The sequence below is a fragment of the Rhinolophus sinicus genome, linkage group LG02 (genome assembly GCF_036562045.2).
Source record: "Rhinolophus sinicus isolate RSC01 linkage group LG02, ASM3656204v1, whole genome shotgun sequence".
Taxonomy (NCBI): domain Eukaryota; kingdom Metazoa; phylum Chordata; class Mammalia; order Chiroptera; family Rhinolophidae; genus Rhinolophus; species Rhinolophus sinicus.
The window spans coordinates 115,605,940-115,633,803 of record NC_133752.1 but is presented as its reverse complement, the minus strand read 5'-3'; the positions used below and the strand labels follow the sequence as shown (position 1 = coordinate 115,633,803).

Sequence of the window (27,864 nt, the reverse complement as noted above, 5' to 3'; positions counted from 1 at the left end):
CGAGCGTTGGAGCAGCCCAGCCGGCCGAAGCGTGCGGGAGCTCGCTGGGTGCAGTGTTAGCGCGCCCCGGGAGCCCCGGGAGAGCCAAGGGGTGATGGTGGCGGCCGTGGCGGCAGCGGCTGGCGGCTGGCGGCTCAGCTTTGTTTTGAATAGATGAAAGAGGCCACCTACACAGTAACCCAAATTACGAGACCTCCCTCCTCCCTATCTCACCGAATCAAGAAAGGAGGGGAGATGGGCGTGGAGGGAGGGCGGGCGGCCAGGAGGCGGAGGGCGGAGGAGGAAGAGGTTGAGGAAGGGGGCCAGTTGCATCCCACTTTCACAATGGGAAAGTGAAACGCACAAGCGCACCCAACCTCTCCAGCTCTCCCTGCCTGCCTCACTCCCCTCCCCTCCGCGCCTCCCCGCGAGGGCCAGCGCTGCACAGAGGAACTCTCCGGAGAAGGAGGGCGAGGAGGAAGCGGCACCGGAGCGCGCAGGGCTTGCCGCCGCCGCCGCCGCCGCCGCCGCTGCGCAGCCTGCCGGAGCGAGCCCGCCGCGCGCCGCCCTCCCCGCTCTCCTTCCCAGGCGAGCCGCGGGGATGGGGCGGCCGCGGAAGCCGGAGCGCGCGCAGGAGCCGCCGCCGCCCGCCTCTCCGTCGCCGCGCGCCTGAGTCGCCGTCGCCGCCGCGCGCCCTGCCCGGGGGCGACCCCCCCAGCCCCATGGAGGTCTCCCGGAGTAAGGTACCGCCGCGCCCCCAGCGCCCCGCCGCACCGCTGCCCTTGCTCGCCTATCTGCTGGCGCTGGCAGCGCCCGGCCGGGGCGCGGACGAGCCCGTGTGGCGGTCGGAGCAAGCCATCGGAGCCATCGCAGCGAGCCGGGCGGACGGCGTGTATGTGGCGAGCGGCAGCTGCCTGGACCAGCTGGACTACAGCCTGGAGCACAGGCTCTCGCGCCTGTACCGGGACCAAGCAGGCAACTGCACAGAGCCAGTCTCGCTGGCGCCCCCCGCGCGGCCCCGGCCCGGGAGCAGCTTCAGCAAGCTGCTGCTGCCCTACCGCGAGGGGGCGGACGGCCTCGGGGGGCTGCTGCTCACCGGCTGGACCTTCGACCGGGGCGCCTGTGAGGTGCGGCCCCTGGGCAACCTGAGCCTCAGCTCCCTGCGCAACGGCACCGAGGTGGTGTCATGTCACCCGCAGGGCTCGACGGCAGGCGTGGTGTACCGCTCGCTTGAGAAGAATCGCTGGTACCTGGCTGTGGCTGCCACCTACGTACTCCCAGAGCCCGAGACAGCGAGCCGCTGCAACCCCGCGGCGTCCGACCGCGACACGGCCATCACGATCAAGAACATAGAGGAGCGCAGCCTGGCCACAGAGGAACTGGGCCGCCTCAATCTGAGAGGGGGCGCGGGCAGCCTGCACTTCGTGGACGCCTTTCTCTGGAACGGCAGTGTCTACTTCCCCTACTATCGCTACAACTACACGAGCGGCGTCGCCACTGACCTGCCCAGCATGGCGCGCATCGCGCAGAGCAACGAGGTGCAGTTTCAGGGCCAAGCGGCCCTCGTCTGCGGCCATGGCCGCCACCTGCTCCTCTCCTCCAGCCTGGTGGAGGCCCTGGACGTCTGGGCAGGCGTGTTCAGCGCGGCCACCGAGGAGGGCCAAGAGAAGCGCTCCCCCGCCACCACGGCACTCTGCCTTTTCAGGATGAGTGAGATCCAGGCGCGCGCCAAGAGGTGCAATTGGGACTTTGAGCCGACCCAGGCCAACTGTGTAAGTCTTGCCCCGGGGACGCTGCCGGGAACGCTCCCGCTGGGGATCCGCCGCCGAGGCGGAACGGGAGGGAGGACCGGGTTGACGTTTACCAGGTCCGGGATTCACACAGACAGGTGACCAACCGACGACTATTCTCTCACAGTCTCCGAGGCCTCGGAGACTCTAAAGCAGATCCCCAAAGGGAATGTGAGAAGGGAGGTGGCAAGGGTAGGAGTTAGGCTCAAAACTCTAGTTACTGCATCCCAGTGCCATCCTTTTCTGTCCCAACGTGGACGCTTGTTTGGGACCGAGCCTCCCCACCCAGCCCCACCCCTTCCCTTCCCTAATCGCTTCTTCAAGTGTGTGGTCTTAACAGGCGTGAGGCTTTGACCCCTTTCCTCAACATGGTTACCAAACACAGTGCCCTTGGCAGAGAAGCCATTGAACCTAAAGGATTTGCTGCCACACCCCAGGCTTTGTGAACCCCCGCCACGCAACACATGTGATGTGGTCTGAAGAGTTAGTAGCCTGCTGAACATGGGGCAAAGCCAGCCTGGAAAAAGAAGCTCCTGTGTGGTGGCACAGAACCCTCAGCGCGCGACCCAGTGCAAGGGGGCGGGGCTGTGGTCTCTAGCGGGGAGGAGAGGTTGTGAAGATAGAGGTGGCTTTGTGGGTAAAAGCCTCACCCTGGAGGGGAGAGCGAGAGAAAGTGTTGGGGTGCTACAGGCAGTTTCTGGGATCCAGGTTGCCTGTTTAAATCGTGGGGCTCAGATGCACCAACCTTGTGTTGTACATACCAGGCAAACAGCACAGGTTTCCCTTGGGTTCCTAGGGCAGCCACAGCTTGACTCTTGAGATTGGCATTTCTTTGACTGGAAAATAAAGCGGCGGTTCAAGAGGGTCCAGTTGATGGGGATTAGGGAGCCATTGTGCACTTCTCTGAGCCCGTTTTCCTTCCAAGGCTGCTGGCACATCAACTCCACATATGGCTCCTGAGAGGGGACCCTGCCGAGAGCCCCCTTTATAACTGGACAGAAATCAAAGAGCAGGAATTAACAGCTACAGGTGTTGCCATTGTTTTGATATACAATGCGGTCAGAGAGGAAGGGGAGAAGTCTCCACTTGCAGAAGGTGTTGTGTTGGTACAATTGTTGTGTAAGCATATAGGGGAGTGCTGGCTGTTGGTATATTAAATGTGTGTAGAAAGACACTCCCATCCCACCCACCCCTTTCTCTGCAAAGTCCATCTTACCAAATATTAGCTGTATTATTTGGGAAGAAAAAAAAACAGGTCTTTTGCAAGGCTCCTTACTTAGAATGCTCATTTGCTTCTTCCTCTTTGCCTATCAGTTGTGCTGCGAAACACATAGAATGCCTTCATTTAGTTACTGGTATAATTTTTTTTAAGCATAAATAACACATAATATGTCCTAAATGACTTCATGTAATTTAATATGTAATATCTGTCTAATTAGGTCTTTATAATCTAATAGTTCAAGTTTGGCAAAAAATCATCACCTTCTACTTCTCTGTTGAAAGACTTAAAAATACTCCCCAAATATTACTTGGCGTCAAGCTTTAGGCATACTTGGTCTCTGGGGTTACTGACAAGCCAGCTCAGAGGCCCACAGCAGGTAATAACACTGGAAGTCCAAGCTTTGCCATCTGACAGCTGTGTAGATGTGCGGAGCCAAAACATTTCTCTTGACTGTCTCTCTCTACCCATTGGGTTCTGGAGGACTGAGTTCCCTTCCAAACCCAGCAGGCGTCCTGAATACACTCAGAATCCACGTTTTGGCTCAATCAGGTATTCCTACTTGTGTGAGGATGAGGAAGGGAAGGGGCAGTTGGAAAGCTGTTTATCATGTTCACGGGAGCTTCTGGGAAAGAGCTGCCCCTTGGAAATCAAGCAAGGGATAAACACATGCTGCCAAAAATCTGGGATTGGAAAAAGAAATAATTAAAAGAAGTCCCTCCACCGCATTTCTTGCTGCTGTTATTTATCGAGAACGCCCAGTGTGCTCAGAGCTGTGTGTTCTCAAAGACAGGGTCTCTACCCCATGAGCTTGTCATGCAAGTTAAAGAATATACTCCGGTTCAAACAATAGCATGTCATGGCTGCACAGGTGGGAGCTGAGAGTTTTGCTTTTTCTTTTTTCCCCCCTCATTTAAGAAAATTCCTTGCTGCTAGTATGTATTAAAAAGCCTTAATGGAATTGAATTTCAAGAGGGGTTTGAATGAAAAAAAAAAAGTGGTAGTTTTGATGAAAAAGCTGACAATTTTCTAACCTATTAAACAGGCAGGTAAGATACTTAATTCAAAAAATATCTGTTTGATGTCTGCTAGTGTAAGCAACTCTCTGTGCTGGGTGCCACTGATGTTGCCACTGAAAGGACGATAGCAGGTTGCAACCCCATTTACTGGGGTCATGGGATTCGCGTGCCCCTGCTTGTCACTCAGAACAATGATGTCATTTGGATGGCATTGGTTCTGTGTTGTGTTTTCAGGTTTCGAATGTGTTTTGAAAAAGGCATGCTGAATTATAGGTACCTAAAACAGGAGACAGACTTGAAACACTCCAGAGGGCCCTCAATAGATTCCAACAGTGATTCCCTCCTAGCAGACACAGTAATGTGAACAGTAAGCCACAGGCAGCGAGGCACAGGCGGCCAGATTTGCTTGCCTTCGCCCTCTCCTACTGGATGGCTCTCTCTGACTTTCCATCATCAGTCAACCATGGGCAGCAAAGTGACAGGAGCAACTGGGCTGTGTTCTCGTTCCTTGGTGTCCTTACCTCATGTGGCTCAGGCCCTCCCCTTCAGCTTCTCTTGCTGAGGATTAATTTGCGGGCTGCTTGTGCAGTGAGGGTGTGCCACTCAGCCTTTTACACACTGGGCCATTACTTTTTCTGCCTTGAATCCCCTTTCACAACTCTAGCAGGTTGTCTGCAGCCGGCGAATGTGTCAAGGCAGCCGGTTTCTGTAGACCTTAACAGAGAATAGTTCTATTGCAATCGCCTAAAAATCCTAAGAAGTAGCTGCACAGCACTTTACCATATATTATTTGTTTTGAGCCCCTCATCAAATCTGAGGTTGAGTCTATAAGGAGCATTCCCATTTACCTGATCAAGCTCAAAATAACAAAACAGGTAGCAGGGCCCTGCAGCTTAAACCCAGATCTGGCAATGTCTACTTGTGTGTCCTTCCCACCACTCTGGTGCTTCTCAAACTTTCCCTTGAAAGTCCCCTAATTAACAAGGTAGCAACCAACCTCCCCTAGGATGTGGGGTTGAGATTGGAGGGTGCCCCTTAAAGTGTGTTTTAAAACTTCATGTGATTTGTTTTTTCGTTCTATTCCATAGCATATCTGTGTGCTTGGGTTAATATTTTTTTTAAAAAATGAATGTTTTAAATTATGTACAAGTTAATGAATTTAACTTCCTCCCTGTCTGAGCTCCTGCTACCCCGGACATACCAATGTACTCATACAAAGTGTTTGTACCTGAGTTTTCAAGTCTGATTGTTCCAGATTTGTTTGGCTCCCATAGTTGGGGCCTGGGGTTGCTTATGGTTTATACATGGTGGCCACACCCCTTCTGTAGACACTGAGAGTGACATTTGCTTATCCTATTGGCCAACTGGATTCACTCTTCTAGTTCATTCTACCCCTTGTGGGGAGATACAACCACTTCTTCCACACTCAAAGAATTCCATAGCCAGACATAATTTCACTGTCATGCAGACAACCGCAAAACGCTCACATGCTCTCCAGCAGACAGTCAGCCAAGACACTTCTCGCTATTGCATGCAGAAGTGATGTCCCAGGACCAGTGCAGGCTTCTTGACCTCAAAACCCACAGTCTTCCTGTTATGTTTATTCCTTCTTTAATTTCTGTTATGATCCTGTCTAGCCGTTTTGAAATCTATAGACTAGATGGTGACTTTTACCCTCATATATACATCTGATACACAAGGGTGGATTTTAAAAGCCCAACACCCACTTAGAGGGCAAAAGCAATCATAGCTATTATCTATTGGATAGCTATTACGGCCAGGCTTTGTGTTAAGCACTTTACATGCCTTATTTTTGGTTGATTGTCACAGTCATCCAACGAAGCAAGGACAGTAGTTGTGATTTTGTAGATGAGAAAATTGAGACCCAGAGAGCTTTAATAGTTTCCACAGTCGATAAATGGCAGAGGATTTAGAACCTGGGTAGTCTGCCTGAAGGATCTAGGCTTTTAACCACCGCCATAGACAGTCCAGGATCGTGGCCATTGGAATGGTGGAGGAAGCTAGGCCCTGCAACTGCTCTGATAAGATCAGCTGTGTACAGACATGAGACGATGATAGAACAGAGGGTCCTTGACTGTGAACTGAGTTTCTGGGTCTGCATATTTGACCACCTGAAATTCAAACACTGGGAGGGTTGTAGTTCCTAAGCTGTCATCTTCTAGATGTTGTTGGCATTCTGTTTATTTAGGCTTATACATGACCTCGGAGAGACCTACAGGGCCTCAAGGGACGGCTCCCAGTTTTCATTCTTGGACACAACCTAGCTCAAAAAGTAAATCCAGAGATCTCAGCGTAAGTCTTAAAGGCACTTTGGTCTTTATTAGCAGCCACAATTAGTCAGGAATCTTGTAACGTTTTATTCTCTGTTGAACCCAGGGTTTCTGGTATAGTGCCTGGTACACAGTTGGGGCCTGAGAAATATTTGTTGAATTAATAAATGAAGGATCTTGTGGGATCATGTTGGAAATGTTTTCTGTACTTAGCGCAACACTTTCCTGAGTCTGGCCACCTCATTCCCCCTTAACTATTGTGTTTACTTCATGTCTGATGTGACAGGGCCTCTTTTTCCTGAGTCCTAGGCTATCTGGCATCCTCTGGCTATTCCCAGAAATCCCGCTCATTGGAATAGCCAGGCTTCTGGTCTTGCCAATCTGGGAATTAACTTTGACCATACAAACCCAGCATGGCTGGAACTTCTGCGGTCTAATTTTATAATGTGCATGGTCGTGCATTTCAGTAACAAGAGGGAAGGGCTTTATGCTGCAGGGCAAGGCTTCTCAGAGTGCAGTGCCTGGACCAGCAGCTCAGTGCTAGGTTGAACTTGCTAGAAATGCCAATTCCTGGGCCTCACATCAGACTTACTAAGTCAGAAACTCTAAGTAGTGGGGTGGGACTGGCAATCTGTGTTTCAACAAGCCCTCCAGGTGATTCTAATGTATATTCAGGGTTTTATTCCAGCTGAAGCACTTGGGATAAGACCTTGTCCATTTTTTCTCTTGCAGTTTAACTTAGGGCCACATAAAGTGACCAACTCATTCCACTACCTTATACCTCTAAAGCCTTTCCATTTTGAGCTTGTAGTCTGAGTCTCAAGAACCTGTAGGTCATAGTTTAATTAGCTCCTTCATTCTTGCACACAGCAGTCTATTTGCATTTCATTCCAGGATGTGGGGGACCCTTCTAGAGTCTTCCTCTGCTCTACACCAGAACCAGTTCCACACACTGAAATTCTCTCCAAGGGTCTACTCTTTATAGTGGCAATCCTAATAAATGTCTATCTTAGTCAGGCACAGGTGGTTGCATGAAACAAAGATCTCCTTAGGCAGGCTCCAGTTAGGGGAAGGGGACTTAGTGGACAGAAACGCATGGAATTACATGGACATCTAGGACTAGGAGGAGTCCTACTGTGTAGTGGTTGCACGTACAGATTGTGGAGCCCGGGCAGCTGGGCCCAAAGCTGCCACTTACCAGTTGTCTGATTGTTGAACCTTAACCTTTCTGTGCCTCGGTTTCTTCATGTCTAAATAGGCTTCCTATTTGCTTCATAGGATTATTGTCTAGATTAATGAGTTATTATGTCTAGGACGAACACTACTTGACCATAGTAAATGCTATGTATGTATTTACTATCCCTCACCATCCTGATTATTAATAAGAATAGGATGGGGCTCCTTGAGATGGAATTAGAAGAAGTTTCTGGACTCAAGGTAGCTTGAAGGAGCCCAGCAGCAGCAAGTGATGGATGCTCATTCTAAGGTTTCACTGTCAACATCACTTAGCATGGCTGCTTCCCTCAGTCCTGCTAGGAAATGGTCTCTGTGTCCTCAAATGTCTGTCCCTCACCCCTTCCACCTGGATGTGCCCTTCCCAGCTTGATCCCCACTATTCCTCTCAAGAGCATTTAACCTTCTGCCTTGGCTACCCATTGGCAAAACTTTTCTGTATTTATTTAGTTCAAATTACCAAGAAAGAGAATAGGGTCCAAGTCATCTTTTCACACCAGATTAGAATTCTTGTTCAGAGTAGGAATTTGTTGTCCTGGGACCAGATGCTGACCCCTGGTCCATTCAGAATGGAGTCAAACTTGTGATGGCCCCCAGTAGGTACAGTGGGCAGATTTCCTTAGGATGGAATGATGGAAGAGATAACTGTGACCACCATGTTTGCCACAATAACATGGTACCATCGCTACCTCCCTTTGAGCTTCCTGGTGACCTCTACCGTCCTTGGACATGTGGTGGCACATACCATGTTTTCCCGAAAATAAGACCTACCCTGAAAATAAGCCCCAGTTAAGATCGTCAGCCAGACGGACACATTTAGTACGTTATGATGATGTTCCAGAAGAAGATGACATGACTGTGTTTGAATAAATGTAGATTGTTGTACATGAAAAAATAAGACATCCCCTGAAAATACGCCCCAATGCATCTTTTGGAGCAAAAATTAATATAAGGCCTGGTCTTATTTTCGGGGAAACACGGTAGCTTATGAAGACTGAGGGCTGCTCTGAGAAATTCCGAAGCCTGCTGGGGGTCAATTTGTAGGCATCATGAGTCGAACCTGTTTGTGGGGACAGGGGCAAGGTAATGGTAAGATTTTTTTTTTTTTATCAAATATACTCATAGATTTTCTTAGTTTAATTTTCTGTCTTGATGAAAATGCTACTTTTTATACTGTTTCAAAACCAAATAGTTTTTATACTAATAGTTTCATAATTTCTAAAAATTATTATTCAATTTTTTATACTGTCCCAAAATTGTGACCTATGTTCCACAGTTTCTAGTTGATTTCCATATCAAGTTGACTATTCAATAATTACACAGCATGTTCTCTTTGGGGAAGTTATGGGATGGATTTGATTCAACAATCCTTGCCCCGCTGCCTGGGCCGATGCTGTTATGTAGAGGTCAGCAACTTTTTCTGTAAAGGTCAGATCATCAATATTTTACGCGTTGCCGGCCCCACACTGTCTCTGGTGCAGTGAGTCTGCCACGGTGCTATGGAAGCAACCATGGATAACACGTAAATGCACACGCAGGGTGATGGTCCAATAAGCCTTTATAGACACTGAAATCTGAATTTCATGTAATTTTCACTTGTCATGGAATTTGCTTCTTTTGACTTTTTTAGCCATTTTAAACTGTAAAATTCTTACCTCATGTTGGGCCATTCAGAAAAAACAGGCGGCTGGATTTGGTCCACAGGTGGTACTTTACCAACCCTTGCTGTTATGGAAAGTGTGAGAGCAAAACAAACCTTTACAATGCAATAAGGCATTGCAAGAAGAAAAAAAATTACCAACCAACCAACCAACAAACAACAAAACATGCTGTGGAAGCCCAAGAAGGGACATCAGACTCAGCGTGGGGGGGTCTGGGAGGCTCCAGAGGTGACGCTGGAGCTGTGTCTTCAAGCCAAGTGGAGACAGCAAGAAAGGGAGTTCTAGGGAGGAGGAACAGCTTGTGCACAACGCGGGATGTTGAATAAGCTTGTGAACTGCAGGCAGCTCACCCTGGCTGGGGAGTGTCCAGAAATGAGTGTGCGGCTCCAGATGGCGAAGGGTGTAATGAGACAGGCAAAGGTGGCTGCATTTTATCCTGATGGTCAGTTGTTTTCAGATTTTCCAAACCTGGCCTTTAAAATAAACCTTAACCGGAAGCCCGATATGAGAAAAAGATGAGCAAATCATCATTGACCTGCTGCTCTTGGGTGAGACCATTGCCACCCCGCTGGGACGCAGAGTAAAGCAAGGGATCAGAGGTTCCCAGAACCCTACCACCTGACCCACCCCACCCATGCCTGTCCTTGAGGCTTCTTGAAGGAACTTCCAGGCCGCTGCTGAGCAGGGTGTTAAAACCATGGCTATGGCTGATGGAGGAGAACAGCAGGGCTCTAAGCAGACATGATCTGATTGTGTTCTAGAGAGATTACTCAGAAGATAGAATGGATGAGGTAAGACTGCAGGCAACACAGCAGATCAGAAGGACAAGTGTTGGTTCAACCAATAATTTCTTGAATTTCTATCATGTGCCAAGCACTGTGGGAAAATCTCTATCAGTGATAAATAGAGGAGACAAGACACATGTAGCAAATAAAGAAATTATATTTATGATAAAGTGACAGCAAGCACTTACTGTGTCCCAAGTGTTCTAAGCGAGTGATCCCGTGTTTCCCCGAAAATAAGACCTAGCTGGCCAATCAGCTCTAATGCGTCTTTTGGAGCAAAAATTCATGTAAGACCCAGTCTTGTTTTACTATAATACAATACAGTATACAATACAATAATATAATACAATATAATATAATCAATATAATATAATATAATATAATATAATGCTGGGTCTTATATAAGACCAGGTATAATATGATGTAATATAATATAAATAATATATATATAATATAATATAAATAATATATAATATAAGACCAGGTCTTATATTAATTTTTGCTCCAAAAGACGCATTAGAGCTGATTGTCCAGCTAGGTCTTACTTTCTGGGAAACACAGTAAGTCTTTATCACTATTAGCTCATTTAATCCTTACCACAACCTTATGAGTCAGGTAATATTACCTCCATTTTACAGATGAGGAAACTGAGGCACAGACTGAGACTGAGGCTATGAAGAAACGAAATAGGTGTTGGGGAAAGTTCCCATTATGGAGGTTGAGTTAACACCAGGAAGATGAGAATGGATAATATGGATGTCACCATGGAGAGCTGGGAAGTGAGCACTCCTAGCAGACAGGCGAACCAGGGCAAGGGCTGAAAGGAAGGATGAGTTAGTCAGTTTGAAGAACAAAAGGTTGGTGTGCTTGAGTATATGGAGGTGGGGAGAGGAGAGGGTTCGGGGTAGAAGTTGGCGAAGGAAGCAGCCGCCCCAGCCCACAGGCCGTGCAGGCTGCAGGAAGGAGGTTGTATTTCTTTCTCAGAGTGTAGAAGAGCCTTTGAAGGGAAGTGAAATAATTGGATTTGAATTTCCAAATAATGGCTGCCCTGTGGGGAGTGGGTGAAAGACGGACCCCCGTGGAAGCAGGAAGACCTGCAGGAGGCTCTGGAGGTAGTATAGGCAAGAAATCATGTCGCCTTGGTCTAGAGTGGTGGTGACACATATGCAGAGAGACAGATGGATTCTGTGGTTTGCAGTCATCCAACGGAGGGATGCTGAACATCCAACCTGAGGTGGCAGCGGTGAGGGTGGGAGGAGGGATTGATGAGGTAGCTTTATAAGATGTAGAATTGAAAGGTGCTAGTGACCAATTAGAAGACTTTTAATTTTTGTTGATTTTTAGATGCCTTTGGGACACCAGGAAGAGCCACTAAGCAGGCAGTTGGCAATGAAGTTAGGAATGGGGGACCTGCTCTGTGCCCCTGTAGAGTGCCGAGCATGCATGACAGAGTGCCAGGCTTTGTGTTGGGCTCAGTACAGCGCTGGTTGGAGCGGATGTGCCTTGAGGAGAGCAGCCAGGTCTGTCTCATCTTTGTTTCCTGGGCATCCATAAGGCTGTGTAACACATAGTGGGCCCTCAAGAAATGTTTGTCAACTTGGAAAGAAGCTGCTGTCTATTTAGTAGAGAAGACAGTGATTATAGACAGTAAGATAAGAGCTTCCAAGACCCTGGAGCTGTTTATAGCTGGAGTAAGAGCCAGATAGCCTAAAGGGAAGGGAATCGGCTGTGACTCCCTCGCCTTTGAGGCTGGATTCCTGCTCACTCACCCCTACCCCCCAACCTGGTCTTGAAAGAGTCTCTTGAGAAGCATATGCCCTAACACACCAGCTGTCCCTGTTTTTTGCTCATTGACACCCTTCAGGACCCCTTTCTCCATCAGTGACCAGTTTTAAAAATTAGATTCCAAGTGCTGACTATAGCTTCTCTGAGGCCACAGGATGCAGTACATAGCCCGGGGCAGCCAGTGGTGGTAGGAGTGACCGAGTATGTGTCAGCCTCCTGTGCTGAGCCGTATCTCCATGCCCGCCCAACCAGGCGTTCCTCACCCCATGGAGCCCTTGTGCTGCGGACCTCTGGTAAAGCCTGTAGATCCCCTCTCAGAAAGTGGTCTTAAGTGCATAAAATAAAAACAGAATTGCAAAATGAACCAATAACATTGACATAGAGATATGCCAAAATATTTTTTTCCATTTGAGATCTAGTTATATACCTTTTTTTGTTAGTTTCAGGTGTACGAAACAACATAATGGTTAGACATTTATACCGCTCACAAAGTGACAACCCCCCCAAGACTACTACCCCTCTGACACCGTGCATAGCTATTGCAGTACCATTGACTATATGCCCTATGCTGTACTTCTTTACATTCTGTGACTATCTATATACATATATAAGTACATATATATTATATTTAATTATAGTTGACATTCAATATTATATTAGTTTCAGATGTACAGCGCAGTGCTTAGGCATTTATATAGTCTATGAAGTGATCCTCTTGGTAAGTCCAGTACCCATCGGACACCCTACGTAGTCTTTACAACATTATTGGTTATATTCCCCACACTGTATTTCACATCCACATGACTATTATGTAACTACTAGCAATTTGTACTTCCTAATTCCTTCACCTTTTTCACCCAACCCCCAACCCCCTCCCATCTAGCAACCATCAGTTTTTTCTCTGTATCTATGAGTCTTTTTCTGTTTTGTTTGTTCATTTATTTTGTTCTTTAATTTTCACATATAGGTGAGATCCTATGGTATTTGTCTTTCTATGTCTGACTTACTTCACTTAGCATGATATCCTGTAGGTCCATCCAAATTGTTGCAAATGGTAAGCCTTCATTCTTTTTTAGAGTAGTGCTCCATTGTATAAATGTACCACTATTTCTTTATCTAATTATCTATTTATGGCATTTCGGTTGTTTCCATATCTTGGCTATTGTGAATAGCACTGCAGTAAATATAGAAGTGCATATATTTTTTTCAAATTAGTGTTTTGGATTTCTTTGCATACATACCCAGGAGTAGAATTGCTGGGTCATATAATAGAAAACAGCATGGAGGTTCCTCAAAACGTTAGAAATAGAACTACCTTATGACCCAACAATTCACTTCTCGTAATATATCTTAACACATTAAATAGCAAAATCTAGGAGCAGTAACTACCATAATTTCAAAGTAAAGATGAGCATAAATAGTATTTTGAGATGTCTGTAATAACTATGAAATATGAAAATATCTGATGTCTTCTGCTGACAAAGTCACAGGTTCAGTGAATACTATTGTGGCCTGCATTCATAATGAAAGGAACTGCTAAATTTCAGTTAGTTTCTAAACTAAAATTTTTTTCATCCAATTTCATGGATTCCCTGAATTGTATCCATGAACAGTGGTTGTCAGTGCAGCCCCCACCTCCAACTGTTCATTTAAGTTACGAAGTGTTTCCAAAACCAATCACATGAAGTGTTAAGTGTTGCATTTTGTATCACAACTTATTTGATTGGCTTATTTTGACATTAGGGGGTATTCCCATCTGTATTTACAGATTAAGACTGGGCCAAGAACAAGTGCTCCCTAAATGACGGGTGGCTAGGTGGGTGGAGAAACCTCAGAAAGGTTAAATGACTGCCCAGACTTGTAGCTCACAAGTAGTAGAGCTTGAGCTGCAACCACCCACATCATTTTTTGCTCTTGTTCTTTCTATTCTCCCATACTACCGTTGTGCTATTTTTATTTTAAAGCGTTAACTCAGTGCGAGGCACTATGCCGTTCTAATCCTGGGGAAAAACAGTCCTATTATTCTGTGGTTGGAGAACACCTAAAGTCCTTTGTTTACTTCTGAAAGTCACACTTTAAGTACACTGAATGTGTAGACCTTCTAGGGCTGAGATGGCAAAAGCACCAGAAACTGTCTCTTACAAGCTGTCAATGAACCATGGGTGTGCTATTTAGAGAAGGCCAAGATACATGGTAGTAGGAGTTATGGGGTGATTTAGTATTGCTCCCCAAGGTAGAATGAAGGCCCAGGGATTATAAAGGACAGATTTGGGCTCAATTGAAGAACTCTGTAATGTTTAGGCCTACTCAGCAATGTGCCATGGTTGCCTGATGAGATATTGACTGAAACCATTTCAACATTGATCCATGCACTTGTTCATTCATTCAATAAATGTTTATTGACAACCTACTACATGCCAAATGCTGAGTTGTATGCTGCAAAGTACAGAGTAAGATAAACTATTGTAGTCTAGTGAGAGACAATAAATAAAATTTTATGAACAATAATTATAAATTTGTCAGAAACAAATGGAGTGCTATGATTCAGAATAACAACTGGGGTAGGAATGTGAAAATCTATAGTCAAGTGTCCATGAGGAGGTGACACTGAACTTGAAACCTGAAAGATTAAAAACACAAAAAAAAAACACAGGCCTACAAGGGAATGAAGAGGCTGGGGAGGGGGAATCTAGAAAAAGTAGCAGGTGCAAAGGCCCTGAGGCAGAAAGATGGCAACATGTTAAAGAGTCTGAAAGAAAGCCACTGTGGAAATGGAAGCAGAGCAAAGGAAAAGAGTGATGAGGAATAAGTTTGAAGAAGTAGGCAGGGACTGGCTCCTGTAAGACCTGGGAGCCATTTGCATTTCATTCTAAAGAAGCCATTGAAGAATTTTAGGCAATGGAGTAACATGACCTGTTTTGTATTTTAAAGGATTACACTAGATGGAGACTAGATTGTAGGTTGAAACAGAGACCAGGAGGCTCTTGGAATAGATCGGGAGTGAGATGATGGGGGCTTGTACTGGACAGAGACCATGGAGATGGAAAAGATAGACTTAAGACTTTTGTTGGGTAATTCAACTGCGACTTTTCATGTATTAGATATGAGGAGTGATGGAAAGAGGAGTTGGTGATTGAAGGTGCTGTTTACCATGATGAGGAAGCCGAGAGAACAAAATTGAGGGAAGAAATGTCTGGATAACCATTTTACAGCAACTCTGAAAACTTGTGCTAGATTCCACTGGTTCTCAAAGGGGATGATGCCATTCATTTAGGGGGTATTTAGAAATGTGGGGGATGGAGCTTTTGCAGTAGTCAACTTGATGGGGGAGTACTGTGGCATTTTGGGCACAGGAGTTAGGGATGTTAAAAGTCCTGCATCAGGCAGTGAAGAAATGTCCCATCTAGAATGCCAGTGACTTCTTTGTGGAAAAACTAGTGGACTGAGTCTCTTTCAACTCTAAGAATCTAGGAAACTGCATTTTCCACACTATCAGCCATTCATACATTTTTGTGAATTATCTGAGTCAGGTTGTCTTTTCATAAGTCATTGACTGAAATTAGCCATAGGGTGGGGGATGGAGATTTAGATGGAGATGGGGCATAAAGCAGGAAAAGGGAAAGATAAATCTTGGAGAGTGGGCTTTGGTGGTAGATAGGGAGGGCTTAGAGGCTGGAGGACACTGGAGCCCTTGGAAGGAGGAAAGCAGGTCGAAGAGCCAGTGAGAGGATGTGACGTATACATTTTGCCACTTTGTGTGTTTCCTGTGGCACTACTGCATGCTGCCAGATGCTTGCCTGGTGTAGACATGCCTGCCCAGTAGTGTCCCCAAACGTCCCTTCTCCGTTCCTCCTGCACACTTTGAACTTTTTCTTTCCATCATCTGAGCCCCCAAATTAAATTTGTCCTTCAGATGATCAGAGAGATGGCATGAACGCAGTCAGAACCCGATCAATGCTGTGGGCTCTAGAAGGAAAAGAGGCAGGAGCCTTAATGACTAATGAAACCACTATCTAACTTGGGTGAATAATTGTTCTTTCTATCTCTCTACCTTGATAAAGATCATTTTCTAAATATTTTCACACATGATTTCATCTGTGCCTCCCAACAATGCTAACAGACAGGGCATGTATATTAGTGTGTCCATTTTACAGATTTCTTCATTGAGGACCAGGGATTTAATTTGCCCAAATCAAGCAGCCTGTAAGGGACAGGCAGGGGCCAGAACTTGGACATAGGGCTCCTATTGAGGTTTCTTAACTGCAGTAGAAAGTGATGAAGAAACTGCTTCAAAGTAAGTGTATACCTAAGGATAGCAGAATACAAAATTAGCTGCCCAAGAGGCATTTTTATCGGTGTGTAAGAAGTTCATGGGCACCCAGCTGGTATTTGTCCTGTCCTCATAAGGAAAAACCAAAATCAGAGTGTTTTTAATACCTTGGAGGTAGAAGACTTGACTCTTGCTGGGTCCCCAATACTTAAGGCCCTACTTTTGTGCACGTTTCCTCCAGCTGCTTCCATAATAGTTGCAGCATGGCTGTGAACACCCTGCATGAGCCTTGATGAATCAGGCCGTCTTTTGCATGGTAGTGGCAGGGTCACAGTGTTACTCCACTCTAGAGGGTGCCATTCACACCCTAGAATAGATGCCTGGAGCCCCCTGGAGTTGTGCAGTACACCCTGAAGGTGTTCACTGTCGACGGAAGATAGCATGAACGAGGTCAAGCTGTTTCCCTCATGATATGGCCACTACTCTCTGTACACTCATACACACACATGCACGTACGCATGTACACACACACACACACACACCACCACCACCACCACCACCACCAGCGCTCACCCCTTCTCAGTAGTCTCAGGTCTACTTTGGTATATCAGGCCCAAGGCTCTCACTTTTTCAGTCCAAACATCATTTGAAACAAGGTACCTATTTCCTCAAACTGAAAAAAGTTTCTCTCTCAGAACAGGCTGAAGTGTAGGCGTGACGTTACGGTGAGACATGGCAGGCAGCAGAAGCAGAATGACAACTCTGAGGGAACCAAGAAAGCCCAAAGGGAAGACAAGGTTTAGAGTAAAATCAAGATTGGATTTTGTCATGAAAGGCAGAACTGGCAAAAGCATCATTACAAGGCATTAACCTTGTTACACACAGATGAACAAGCAGAGGCTGGGATTCAGAAATAAATTACACATAATAAACTAGACAGAATAGGCTGAGAGCAACATTAACGATTATGCCCTAAGGGGAGAGAAGGGCAAGATAGAAAATAAACCAAAAAAGAGTAAGAATAATCTCTGGACACAGGGGGCCGACTGCACTATTCCCCCCTCCCTTTTTTTGCTTGGCTCCCTAGGTATTAACTTCACTTTTGTGAGGAGGTTTCTCTGGGGCCTGTCTTTCTTTTGTTTTCATTTGCTGAAATGAACATAAGAAAGCCATTCAAAGGGCTTTTTCCCCCCCCATTCATGGGGACCTGTCCATTTGTATGTGTTTCCAGCACAAAAGAATCCATTTCCATTCAGCCAGAGCAGCCCTTAGGGTTTACGTGAGGTCCAAGCCCGCTCTTTTCTATTTTCTTCCAGGCTCACTGCTGTAATTGGCTACACAATCCTGACTCTGGCCAGCAGCCTCAAGGGTGAGACGAACAAGCACTTTTCCAGCTGCTGGTCCCTCATAACTGAGGAAGAGCTAGGATCGAGTGCCAGGTCCAACGAGCCACGACTCTCATTTCTTGCACAGTGACTTGCTTTTGTTTGCAGGTGACAGAAAACCTAAATAAGAGCAGCTTAAACTATGACATCTATTGTTAACTTAGTAAAAAGTTTAAGAGTTGGAAGTCCGTGCTCAGTCTTCCAACTGTGCTCAGTTACAGTCTCAAGAACGGAGGGCCTTTTATCAGTGCCCAGCACCAATCTCAGCACGTTGATTTTCATCCTCTATCTTGAATGCCATGGAAACAAAATGGCTGCCACCATTCTGTGCATGATGGCCTCACACAGCTTATTTCAAAGGAGGACATGAGGGACGAGGGTAAATGGGCTTACCTTCAGAGCCTCCTCTTATCAAGGAGGAAGCTTATTCCCAGAAGCCCCTCAAGTGGACTTCTTGTATCTCACTGGCCAGAAATGGGCCACATGGCCACTGCTAGATTTGAGGGGTAGGAAAGCAAGTATCCAGCAATGGGGAATAAGATTACCGTTACGTTTGGACCAATCCTGGTTTGCCCAGGCTGGGGTTTATTGTTACCTGAACACAATTATGGTGTTTGTGGCAAAGAAGGTGGGCATACTGCCATGGGTGTGGCAGCAACAATTTGTGTTTTTAAATAAGGTAATGACAGCAAACATAGATTGCATGTTATTATGGGTTCGACACTGTTCTAAGCTCTACTGGGGCTCACATACTAACGCATTCAGTCCTCGGAATGACTCTATGGCATAAATACTGTTACGTCACTTCCATTGTTTAGAGGAGGAAACTAAGTCACAGCGAGGCTAAATAATGTGCTCCAAATTACTTAGCTAGAAAGTGGTAGTGCCAGGATTCAAATCCAGGTCTGGCTCAGTACCCTACACTGCTCCTATTAGACAGGGTGATAAAAAGTACTCCGAGTGGCACACAGTGAGTACATGTTACTAGCAATAATACCAGCTAACACTCATCGACATGTTATTATTACTACCCTCATTATTCTCATCTTCATATCTTCATAACCACCCTATTAATCAGGTTTCATTAGCCTTATTCACAACTGGGAAAGCAAGCTTCCAAAGGGTTAAATACATTGCCCCGCTCACCCAGCAGGTGAGAACCTAGTTCCAATAGGAACCTAACCCCTCTGACCCTTGATCCCAGGTGGTTTGTTCTATGCCTCCAGCTCTGCAGTTTGGGAACATTGATGTCATGGCTGTACCACTTACGTATGCCGTTGATCCAGGACTTCATTTGAAAACTGCAAGTACTGAGGAGCAGTCAATAGTCAGGGGAGGGCCCTAGAAAGGCTTCGGCCGTCATTTTGAAGCAATTTTCTCCTTGTTCCCTTTCAGCTTCTGGGCTGCCTTTTTGTTTGTTTCTTTCACAAACAGAATGTCTCAACCCACCTCAGCAAAGGCCACCTGTGATATCATGGTTCTTGGCTTATCGGAATAGCTATGGTTATTAAGCACCTAATGTATACCAGTCATGGGAGTCCACTGTCCCTCTTGGTCCTTGTGGAAGCATACGCAGCACTCCACAGCCATTTGTCTTTCTGTGTCATGGATGAAGGAGCATGTCGTCCTCTAGCCAAAGAGAGTGGGGTTAGAGAATTCCACATGCCCAGGCAGAGGTGCTGCCCAGTTCTCTGAGTTAACCTCTCCGTGCTGCTCAAATATTTAATAAAAGTTATAGGCATTGTTGGCCGATGTTAAGTTTGAACAATTCTGGTTTTATTTTAAAGCCAGATGTGGTTTTATTTTTGTAATTTAAAGGTCATCCAATTTTCCTTTTTCTGCTCCTAGTCATGAGGCATCCTTATCTAAACAGTGATCTATTGTTCTGATTCATAGACCCAGAGATTTTTTTTCTTAATTTTAATTTTAACAGGACAGTTCCTCATCTTCCCCAACTGCATGAAAAGTATCTTTTAACGGGGGGAAAAAATCTCTAATGGGCTTTCTAAAAATCTTCTTAAACTGAGTTCACTATGGCATATTTTATGTAAATAAGTCACTTTCTTCCTGGGTTATGACATCTTTTCCTTGAAAAGTGATCATGGCATTGGATAAATCCTTGCTAGCTTATCTCTCCCTCGCAGTGCAACTTCAACAAAGAAATATAGACAGCACTTTTAAAGGCTTCAGAAATCAATTTAGTCCACGGATCCATTCAGTGTAGATGTTAATGAAACTTGGTGGGTTAAAAATAATGAATATTTAATAAGACATAAATTGAAAGACATAAACACTGTTGGCAATATTATAATGAAGTTAATAAGTCTTAGCCTCCCCCTGCCCAGCTCCCCTCCTTCCAAAACGGGGTGACTTCAGGCGTTGTGGTTATGGGTACTGAAGTTTGCCAGCTCTCTCATTGGCTAAAACTTAAATGTGACTTTGAAAACCTTAATACAGTTGGGATCTGGGCTCTGGCAGATAAAGTGTGCTATCACACTGTGTTCAGTAGCTACAGACGGCAACGACTCTTTCTAGCTACATTATCTTCCAGAGATTTGTGTAACAAACTCAGTTTCCTGCCGTTGAAGGCAAGATGCAGCATGAAACACTTCATGCCTTTAAACAAGAAAGGGAGAGACATTTTGGTCAACACTCTGCTTTATTTAAAGGGGCTTTCGTTGAGGATCAGGAACAAGCATGTGATTATAAGTGCTCAAAGTCTCAGCCCATTTACCGTATTTTGCCTTGTGTAATGTGCACCTTTTTGCCCAATTTGTGAGGGAAAAATAAGGATGTGCATTATACATGGGTAGTACTAATTCTGTATCTACATAAATGTTTTTAATTATTTTATTTGTGCTTATGAGTTAAAAGTGTAACTCTAGAAATCAATAACGATATCCGTATGCAAAATAATACCCTGGAATACGATACTCGGTTTTGTTGAACTTAGGACGAACTTGCAAGGATGAAGAGTTCTGGGCCTTCTGTGATGTGTGAATATCGTGAATTTGTTAGCGGTACATAAAACTTCTTGTACTTTGTATCTGTTCTCGTGTTTTGTAATTATTTGTTACATACAATTTCTTATACCATAATATGTTAAAAAATGCTAAAATTCCTTTATAATACAAAAAACAAGTACCTAAATGTAAACAAATAAAAACTTGAATTAAAAAGTTAAAACGAAAGATTTTTTTTTCCCTAAAAGTTTGGGCTAAAAATGGGGGTGCACATTATACACGGGAGCACATTATACACGGCAAAATACGGTAAATGCCTTCGGATGGGAGTTAGGCTTTCTTTCTTCTTGGAGAGCATCAGCACCAGGTCCAGCCCTCATGCTGTTTCTCTTTAGCTCTGAGGCTCTGTCTTTCCCACCGTCCACGACCATATCTTTTCCTCTTTACCCTCTGAATTAGTTACCCTGTCTTTGTGCTTCACATTGCATCCTTCTTCTAAATCCAGAATCCCTCCTCACTTCCATCACACCCAATAGGATGGTCTGCCTCACATCTTGGGAAATGGCTTGTTTAACATTGCCGAAGCCAATCCCTAGCTGAAACAATTTGCAGCAGGAGCCTGCAAACAGCCAACTGTAAGATTGTCTCCCTCCCAATTCAGCACTGGGCTTTCTCTTGGCAATAAAGTGGAGCTGGGTTTCATATATCAGCTGGGGGAGTGTTAAATGGATGGCTAGCTCACTGCTGGCAATCAATACATGTTAATACGTAGTAAACAAATGGCTTTCTATGGGCGAGGCAAGCATGGTGATTTTGCAGACAAAAAGGATAAAAGGTTGTTCCTGGGAATCTTGTCTAAGAAAATACATTTGGGGCTCAAGTAGGATCCTTCCCAGGTGGGCAGAAGTGACAGTTAATCATCATGAGAATGATCACTGTTAAAAATTATCTTTTTTTTATTTGTGCGTTTGTGTGCATGTTCAGAATGAAGATAAACCTGAAAAGGTCCAACCAATCGCATCATCTACCTTGATCCATTCCGACCTGACATCTGTTTATGGCACCGTCGTAATGAACAGGACAGTTTTATTCCTGGGGACTGGAGATGGCCAGTTACTTAAGGTTGGTTTTCTGTGCCTTCTTCAATGTCGATTTTAATAGTGATCCATTCTATGCTTTTTAATTTTTTATTTGTTATTTTTTTTGTTGTTGCTTCTGGGTTATATACAATACCACACCAACTGCTTTGTGAACTCCTCAGTGACCCCCAGAAATGGCCTGAAAGAAATTTCTAGAAATCTGTATTAACCTTCCTAGCCATGTAACAACACACCCGCCACCTTGTTTCCCAGCATGAGCAAAGATATTTCCCCTTCCTGATTCATAAGGGTCTGGCCTCTACCCCATCCCTGACTCACCTCCCTAAGACATTTAACCTTTTGGTTCTCTCTCCTTTGTAATGGAAATGTGCAAAGCACCTGATTTCTCAGAACTTCAAAGAGATGAGAGATTATAGGACTTGAAAAGGGAAAAAAACAGGTGTTCCTCCTCTCCAGCCCACTTGCCACCCACAGAGGGGGTTTGTTTTCTGGCCTTTGTACCTACACACACCACAGAGAAGTTAGAAATCTGAAATCCTTTGACACTGCTCTTGACGTTTATCTCCGAGGCCTATATTTTCCACTGTATGGATGTACCACTGGTCAAGTTGAGATTTTTTATTCACATGGGGGAGGGGCAGTAGGAAGGAGGAGAACTTGTCTGAAATTAGACAGTGGTGATCTTCTGAATTTCATCAGCAAGCATTTATTGAACACCGGTGGCCTCCACCAACATTTGTGGTCAGGAACTGCGCTATTTCTGTTCCCTAGGCTGCTATCGCTTTGCCTCTCTGTAGCTAGTCGATTTACTGTCAGCTCAGTTTCTAAGTTGAACATTAGTAGATTTGTTTTCTCAACTGATCTCCCACTGATAACTAGCTGTGTGACTTTGGGTAAATCGCCTCACCTCTCTGAGACTCCATTTTCTCATCTGTAAAATGCGATTGTATGAGACAACCTGGAAAACCCCTTCCTCTGCTGATGGTCTCCAGTCCGTCTCCTGTGCACTTATCCCCCACTCTAACCAAACCTATTTGCTTACTGTTCTCCAATTGTGCATTGTGTAGTCCTGTCCCCACACCTTTGCTCACACTGCACCCGCTTCCTGGATTGCTTTCTTTCTTTTTCCTTTTCTCTGCTTTACTGAATCCTGTGTCTCTGTGCTTTGGCTCAGCTCAAACTCCACCTTATCTTTGAGGAGTCCTAAGCCTGTAGTGACCGCGTTTCCCCCTCATCTCCTGAAATACTCATTATCTGTAAATGTCTTGCTTTGATGCCTAACCTTTTCTCTTGTGTTTGTCTGGCCTTCCCAACTTGATTTTAACCTTCTTGAGAAGGAGGCCATGAATTCCCAACAGCCTGATACAGTGCTGAGTGCCTGGTAGGCATTTGATTTAATCTGTTTTTCTTTGGAGGAAACCCAGTAACATATGGGAGAGAGTTTGTTTGTATACACATTCTTTTAAAATATACATTGATCATCTTTCCTGTTGTGTGAGCTTTCCTTCCCGGAGAAAGGTGAACACCCATCAGTCATTCTACACAAGTTGCTTGGTGCTGTGAGGTGAAATTTGTAGCTACACCAACTTGGTCAGGCTGATTGGACCCCTACTCTGGCAGAAGTCCCCTTCAATCCTTACTGGGCCTCCTCATCAATTCCTTCTTCAGATTTGGGATATTTTTGATGAGTGTTTTGACAAGAACACTGTTTCCTCAAAGCTGAGCCAACCAAACTGTTACATGGTAAACTGGAGTTGAAGGAACACTGGGCTGTAAGTAGTTCCCCAAGGGAAGGCCTGGTTTCACCCCTCCTGTTTGTTCATCCCAGCAGTCTGTGTGCAGCTGGCCAGCTTTTAGAGGTGTAGTACCAGAGGGGTGGGACCGAGCCTCAGCTTCAAGCTGCTCAGGAGAAGTGGCTGACTGATGTCTCACTTTCCTTAGCATCAGTAAGGGATACCTCTTCAAAAGCCACATCTGTGGCCTTGTTTTCAGGGTTTGAATAACAAGGGTAGGTTAGTTTTTCTATTTGTTTGGTGACTGCTAACATTTGTACAGTACTTCCTATGTGCCAATCGCTCTGCAGGTTCTAGCTAATTCAGTTCTCTCCATGACTCAGTGAAGTAGATGTACTGTTCCCATTTTACAGATGAGGGCACTGAGGTCCAGGGAAGCTGGATGATTTGCCCAAGGTCACACAGTGGCAGAGCAAGGATTTGAACCTGGAGTTACTTCAGAGACTGCACTAATATCCCTTATGACTTTAACCTCTGACCCAAGCATAGGAACCACTCCCTGAGGGTTCTCTGGATGTGTGTGTTGGAGGGGAGCATGTTGATATAGGGGTCGATGGTGGGGGACCAGTGCTCCTGGGGTGGGCCAGAGCTCTTAGAGACTCAGAGAAGAATCCCAGCTTGAAAGGGAATACCTCACTGGCTCCATAACTTCTTGGGAATTAATCCCCACCCCCAGTTGCCCTCAGGAAGGTTGCTTGTCTCAGAGGAGGTTGTGAGGGACGAATGTGAGGGAGGTGACGTGGTCCCTCGGGGCTCCCTAGGACAGCCCAGCAATTCTCAAGACTCTCCCATGTAGCTTGTGTGCAGATTCTTGGTTGTAGCCTGAGACACTACCCAGAGTGCTGAAACTCAGGACTTTGTAGATGATTTGGAAGACACAGATAATCCCCAAATCCCTTTATTTAAAAACTTCAAGCTTCTCTCTTGCCAGACTTGTCACCAGAACTGTTAGAAAAGCTGAACATTGATAGACACAAGCTTGGCTTCATACGCTGCGGAGTAGAGGTACTAATGAGCATCGAAAAACAAAACCCAACCCAAGGCGGCCAGCCAGCTGGGGAGGAGGAGAAGAAAGAGGCCTTGGATCAGCTGCAGCCTGACTCATCAGTTTCCCAGTGATCAAGAGTTGAGGCATTTTGATAGACGCCAGGCCCTGTAGTATATGCCTGGTTGGATGAGAGGCAGGAAGTAGCAAGTGGAGCCCAATTGCCGTTTTTACCGCCACGCATAAAAAAACCTGACTTACTATATCTCTGAAAATCTCACGGCGTTTTCATATAATTTTGTGCAAATATCATGTTATTTAAATAGTTTTTCATTGTAAAAGTAATATATGCTCATAGAAAAAGTTGCAAAGTAGCAGGGGATGAGGGGAGAGCAAAGAAAAATTACCTCTAGTTCTATTATGTAGAGGCAACTGCTCAGTGGTTTAGATTTCTTTTTTTTTATGTAGTTGAGGTCAGATTCTATCCAATTTTGTATCCTTTCTTTCTTCAGTTAATGAGGGAAAATGCTTGTTGAAAGTATTATGGCAAACCTTTTGTAAACAGTATCTTTAAATAGATGTATCATATTTTATTATGTGGAAACATTATTTTGAGCGTAAGCCTAGATAGTGAGTCATTTTTTAAAGTGTCTTTAAAGACATGCACTCTTCCCAGTAACCCAGCACTACCTCCAAAGGTAAGATTTTACCGCTAAGTGGAAAAACTAAAGAGTTGACAGTATGCTAATACCTGTTCTGCCCTCTTTCTCCTGCTTTATTCCTAAGTCCCTTTATAAGATTGTAGAAAAATGGAAGGAATTTAGAACTGAAAGCGTCCTTTGAGGGTATCTGATCTGCCCCCTTATTTTACTAACACGCTGTCCTAAGGGTTATAAGACAGGTTATGTGCAATCACTCCCCCCACCCCTTGCGTATTTCCTAATTTTACTTCCTTTGTGAACATGATTGCATTCTGTAATTTTTCAGTTGTTAGCATCTCCACTGAGACCAAAAAATATGATCTTACTGAACTCAGCTTTTGGGAATTCATGTCACACATGTTGCATAGCCAGGACACTGAAAAGTGTATGCGTTTTTATAAACACATGCTGAATCTTCCTCCAAATTGTGGTACAGCCTATCACATGGTTTGGATTCCTTTGAGTTGACTGTCGGGTACAGAAAATTGTCCTTATTTCAAGGGCAGAACTGAATATTTTGAGCTTTTCCATGTGGTAAAGTAAGTAATAACAGAATATGCATGAAATTTGAAATTTGTAACTTTACATATGCCCATTAACCTTTCTTGAAAGCGTAAAAGATAAGAAGGCAGCGGGTAAGGAATAGTAATAATAGCTAACATTTCTGAGTTTTTACAAGGTGCCAGGCATTAGAACCAGTGTCTGTGTGGGTTAAATCATTTAACCCTCATGAGACTATACTGTTACCATCCCATCTTTATAAATGAAAAAACCTAAGGCTCAGAGAAGTTAGGTGACTTGCTCAAGACGATTTGAACTGAAACAACTTGTCCCACAACCGAACTACATTGGTAATTAAAATGTAGTCTGTAGAGCTTGACAGAGTTGGTGGAACTAGTTTTTATTATTTTTTTTTCTAACACTGGAGTATCAGGGTTAATATTAAGATACCAGTATTTGAGGTTTCATGAGAAGGAACTATGTCTTCTGTAGTTTAAGTTTGTTCCTGTTTGGGGATAGACTTCTGTATTAGAAGAAGGAAGAGCCCTTTCTTCTTGGGGTTGCGGGTAGCTCATGGGAGCCTCTGAGCCCCGTTGGGGCCTCTGCTTTTCCTCAGTGGGTTCATTTAGAGAAAAATGTGTATTCAAGTTGATTTTGGGAGTGGGTCCTGTGATCGGAAGCTAGTGTTGGGTTTTTTCAACATCCCTAGGGATGAAGTAAGGTTCAGGGTGGAGGAAGCCACATCATGCCCTTTCCCCCTGTCCAGCAGAAAAGTACTGCTGCCCTCAACACTTTACTCCCACTAGTGGATTTCAGTTATCCAAACCACAGAGTGAAATTCATCTCAGTTCCAGAAAGTTCTTCCTGCATTCCAACAGTAGACGAACTGTGTAGCACCTGTAGAGCCTTTCTTGACTCTGGCTTTTAAAGTCTTCTAGTGAAAGAAAGAGAAAACAAAAATGATAAAATTTTATAAGGCCAAGCTCTACATGTGTATGCCCACAGAATTTCCCAATAAGAAAAAGGAGACCATTGGGAAACCAGGACAGGACCTGGGGCCGGAAGTGGGGGTGGGGTGAGGACGGCTGAGCTGAGGTAATGGACCAAAAAGTAAAAGCAGCAGACAGTGTCAAAACTTGGAAATGGGCTCCATGGTTGGCTGTTTAGAACGTCAGTATGAAGCTATTTCAAGTGCATCCCCATCGTACTCATTTCAGTTTGTGAGTTCACAGGGAATCCCCAATTTAGAACTATTACTCCCTTGTAATCCACAAATCTAGAACTTGTCGTTCAGACTGTATGCTTCTCTTACTACTTACAATAAAATAGGTAGATTGGAAACAAGAGAGGACTTTGCCTTAATCTTTATATTTCATCTTTATTGCTCCTAACTATGGAAACACGTTAAATGCTGTTGGATAATTACTTTGCTCTCTCTCTCTCTCTCTCTCTCTCTCTGTGTGTGTGTGTGTGTGTGTGTGTGTGTGTTTATGGGAAAAAAAATAAATTAAAAGATTTGCCTGTTTGCCCTTCAACTTGCTAGCCCTGCGGAGTGAGACATAAGGAAAGAAATTTGGCATAAAACATTTGAGCCTTTTGAACACCCATGGCTTTTCCATCTCATGGTAATATTAAAGAAAAAAAGAAATAGTCTTTTGTTTAATTCTCCCCCTTCATTTTCCTCACCATGCTATCCTTCCTGTGGGTGGTGTCGAACTTGTGATGCAGCTAAATGTATGGTGTGGAAGTGTCTCACCATACATTTCAGGACTGTAGTTGTTTTTTTCATTTGTTTGTTTTGTTTTCATTTTTGTATGCAACAAAAATCCCAAGGCTAGTTAATAGCCTACCACAAGGCTTGAGGAAGATGTCATCAGAAATAGTATGTTGACATGAGCTGAAATTCTCCATCGGGGAAAATTTGTTTTCTACACAGGCTTCAGCTGGAAAAATGCAAAGAGCCTTATAAAATCTTGAATGCTAATAGAGAGTTTTTTTCCATTTAATAAATATTTATTGGGCACCTTTTATGTCCCAGACACTGTTCTGGGTGCTGAGGATACAAAAGTGAACAAAACAGACAGTGCTACTGCTCTTACGATAGGAAGAAAAAGACAGAAAACAAGTAAATGGATTAATCAATGGTAAAGTAGTTTCAGGTAGTGGCAAGTGCTGTGAAGAAAACAGTGGTGGCTAGAGAATGACAGTGGGTACAGTAGAAAGACGACCAGGGAAAGCTTCTCAGAGGAGGTGGCATTTGAGCCTTGAAGGAGGAAGGGGTATATCAGCATCTGCATGGCAGAGGCACAGGTTGATTTCAGATTAGATCTGTACTCAGGGCATATCCTGGAAGCAACACATAAAAATCCACAACAGATAAAAATCACTCGGAAGGAATGTGTGG

General features: G+C 44.7%; 1 protein-coding gene across 3 annotated transcripts in view; it reads left to right on the top strand.

The window, feature by feature from the left end:
* Window positions 1-327: 327 nt before the first annotated feature.
* PLXNC1 (plexin C1) overlaps window positions 328-27,864 on the top strand; it is a 140,871-nt gene continuing 113,334 nt past the window's right edge. The window contains exons 1-2 of one of the 3 annotated variants that reach the window (XM_019710302.2): window positions 328-1,751; window positions 21,365-21,502. In XM_019710302.2, the coding sequence (XP_019565861.2) occupies window positions 702-1,751; window positions 21,365-21,502 (1,188 nt within the window). In that variant the 5' untranslated portion in view covers window positions 328-701. The remainder of the gene's footprint in view (window positions 1,752-21,364; window positions 21,503-27,864) is intronic. The other 2 variants (XM_074325266.1, XM_074325267.1) reach the window with 2 other exon arrangements.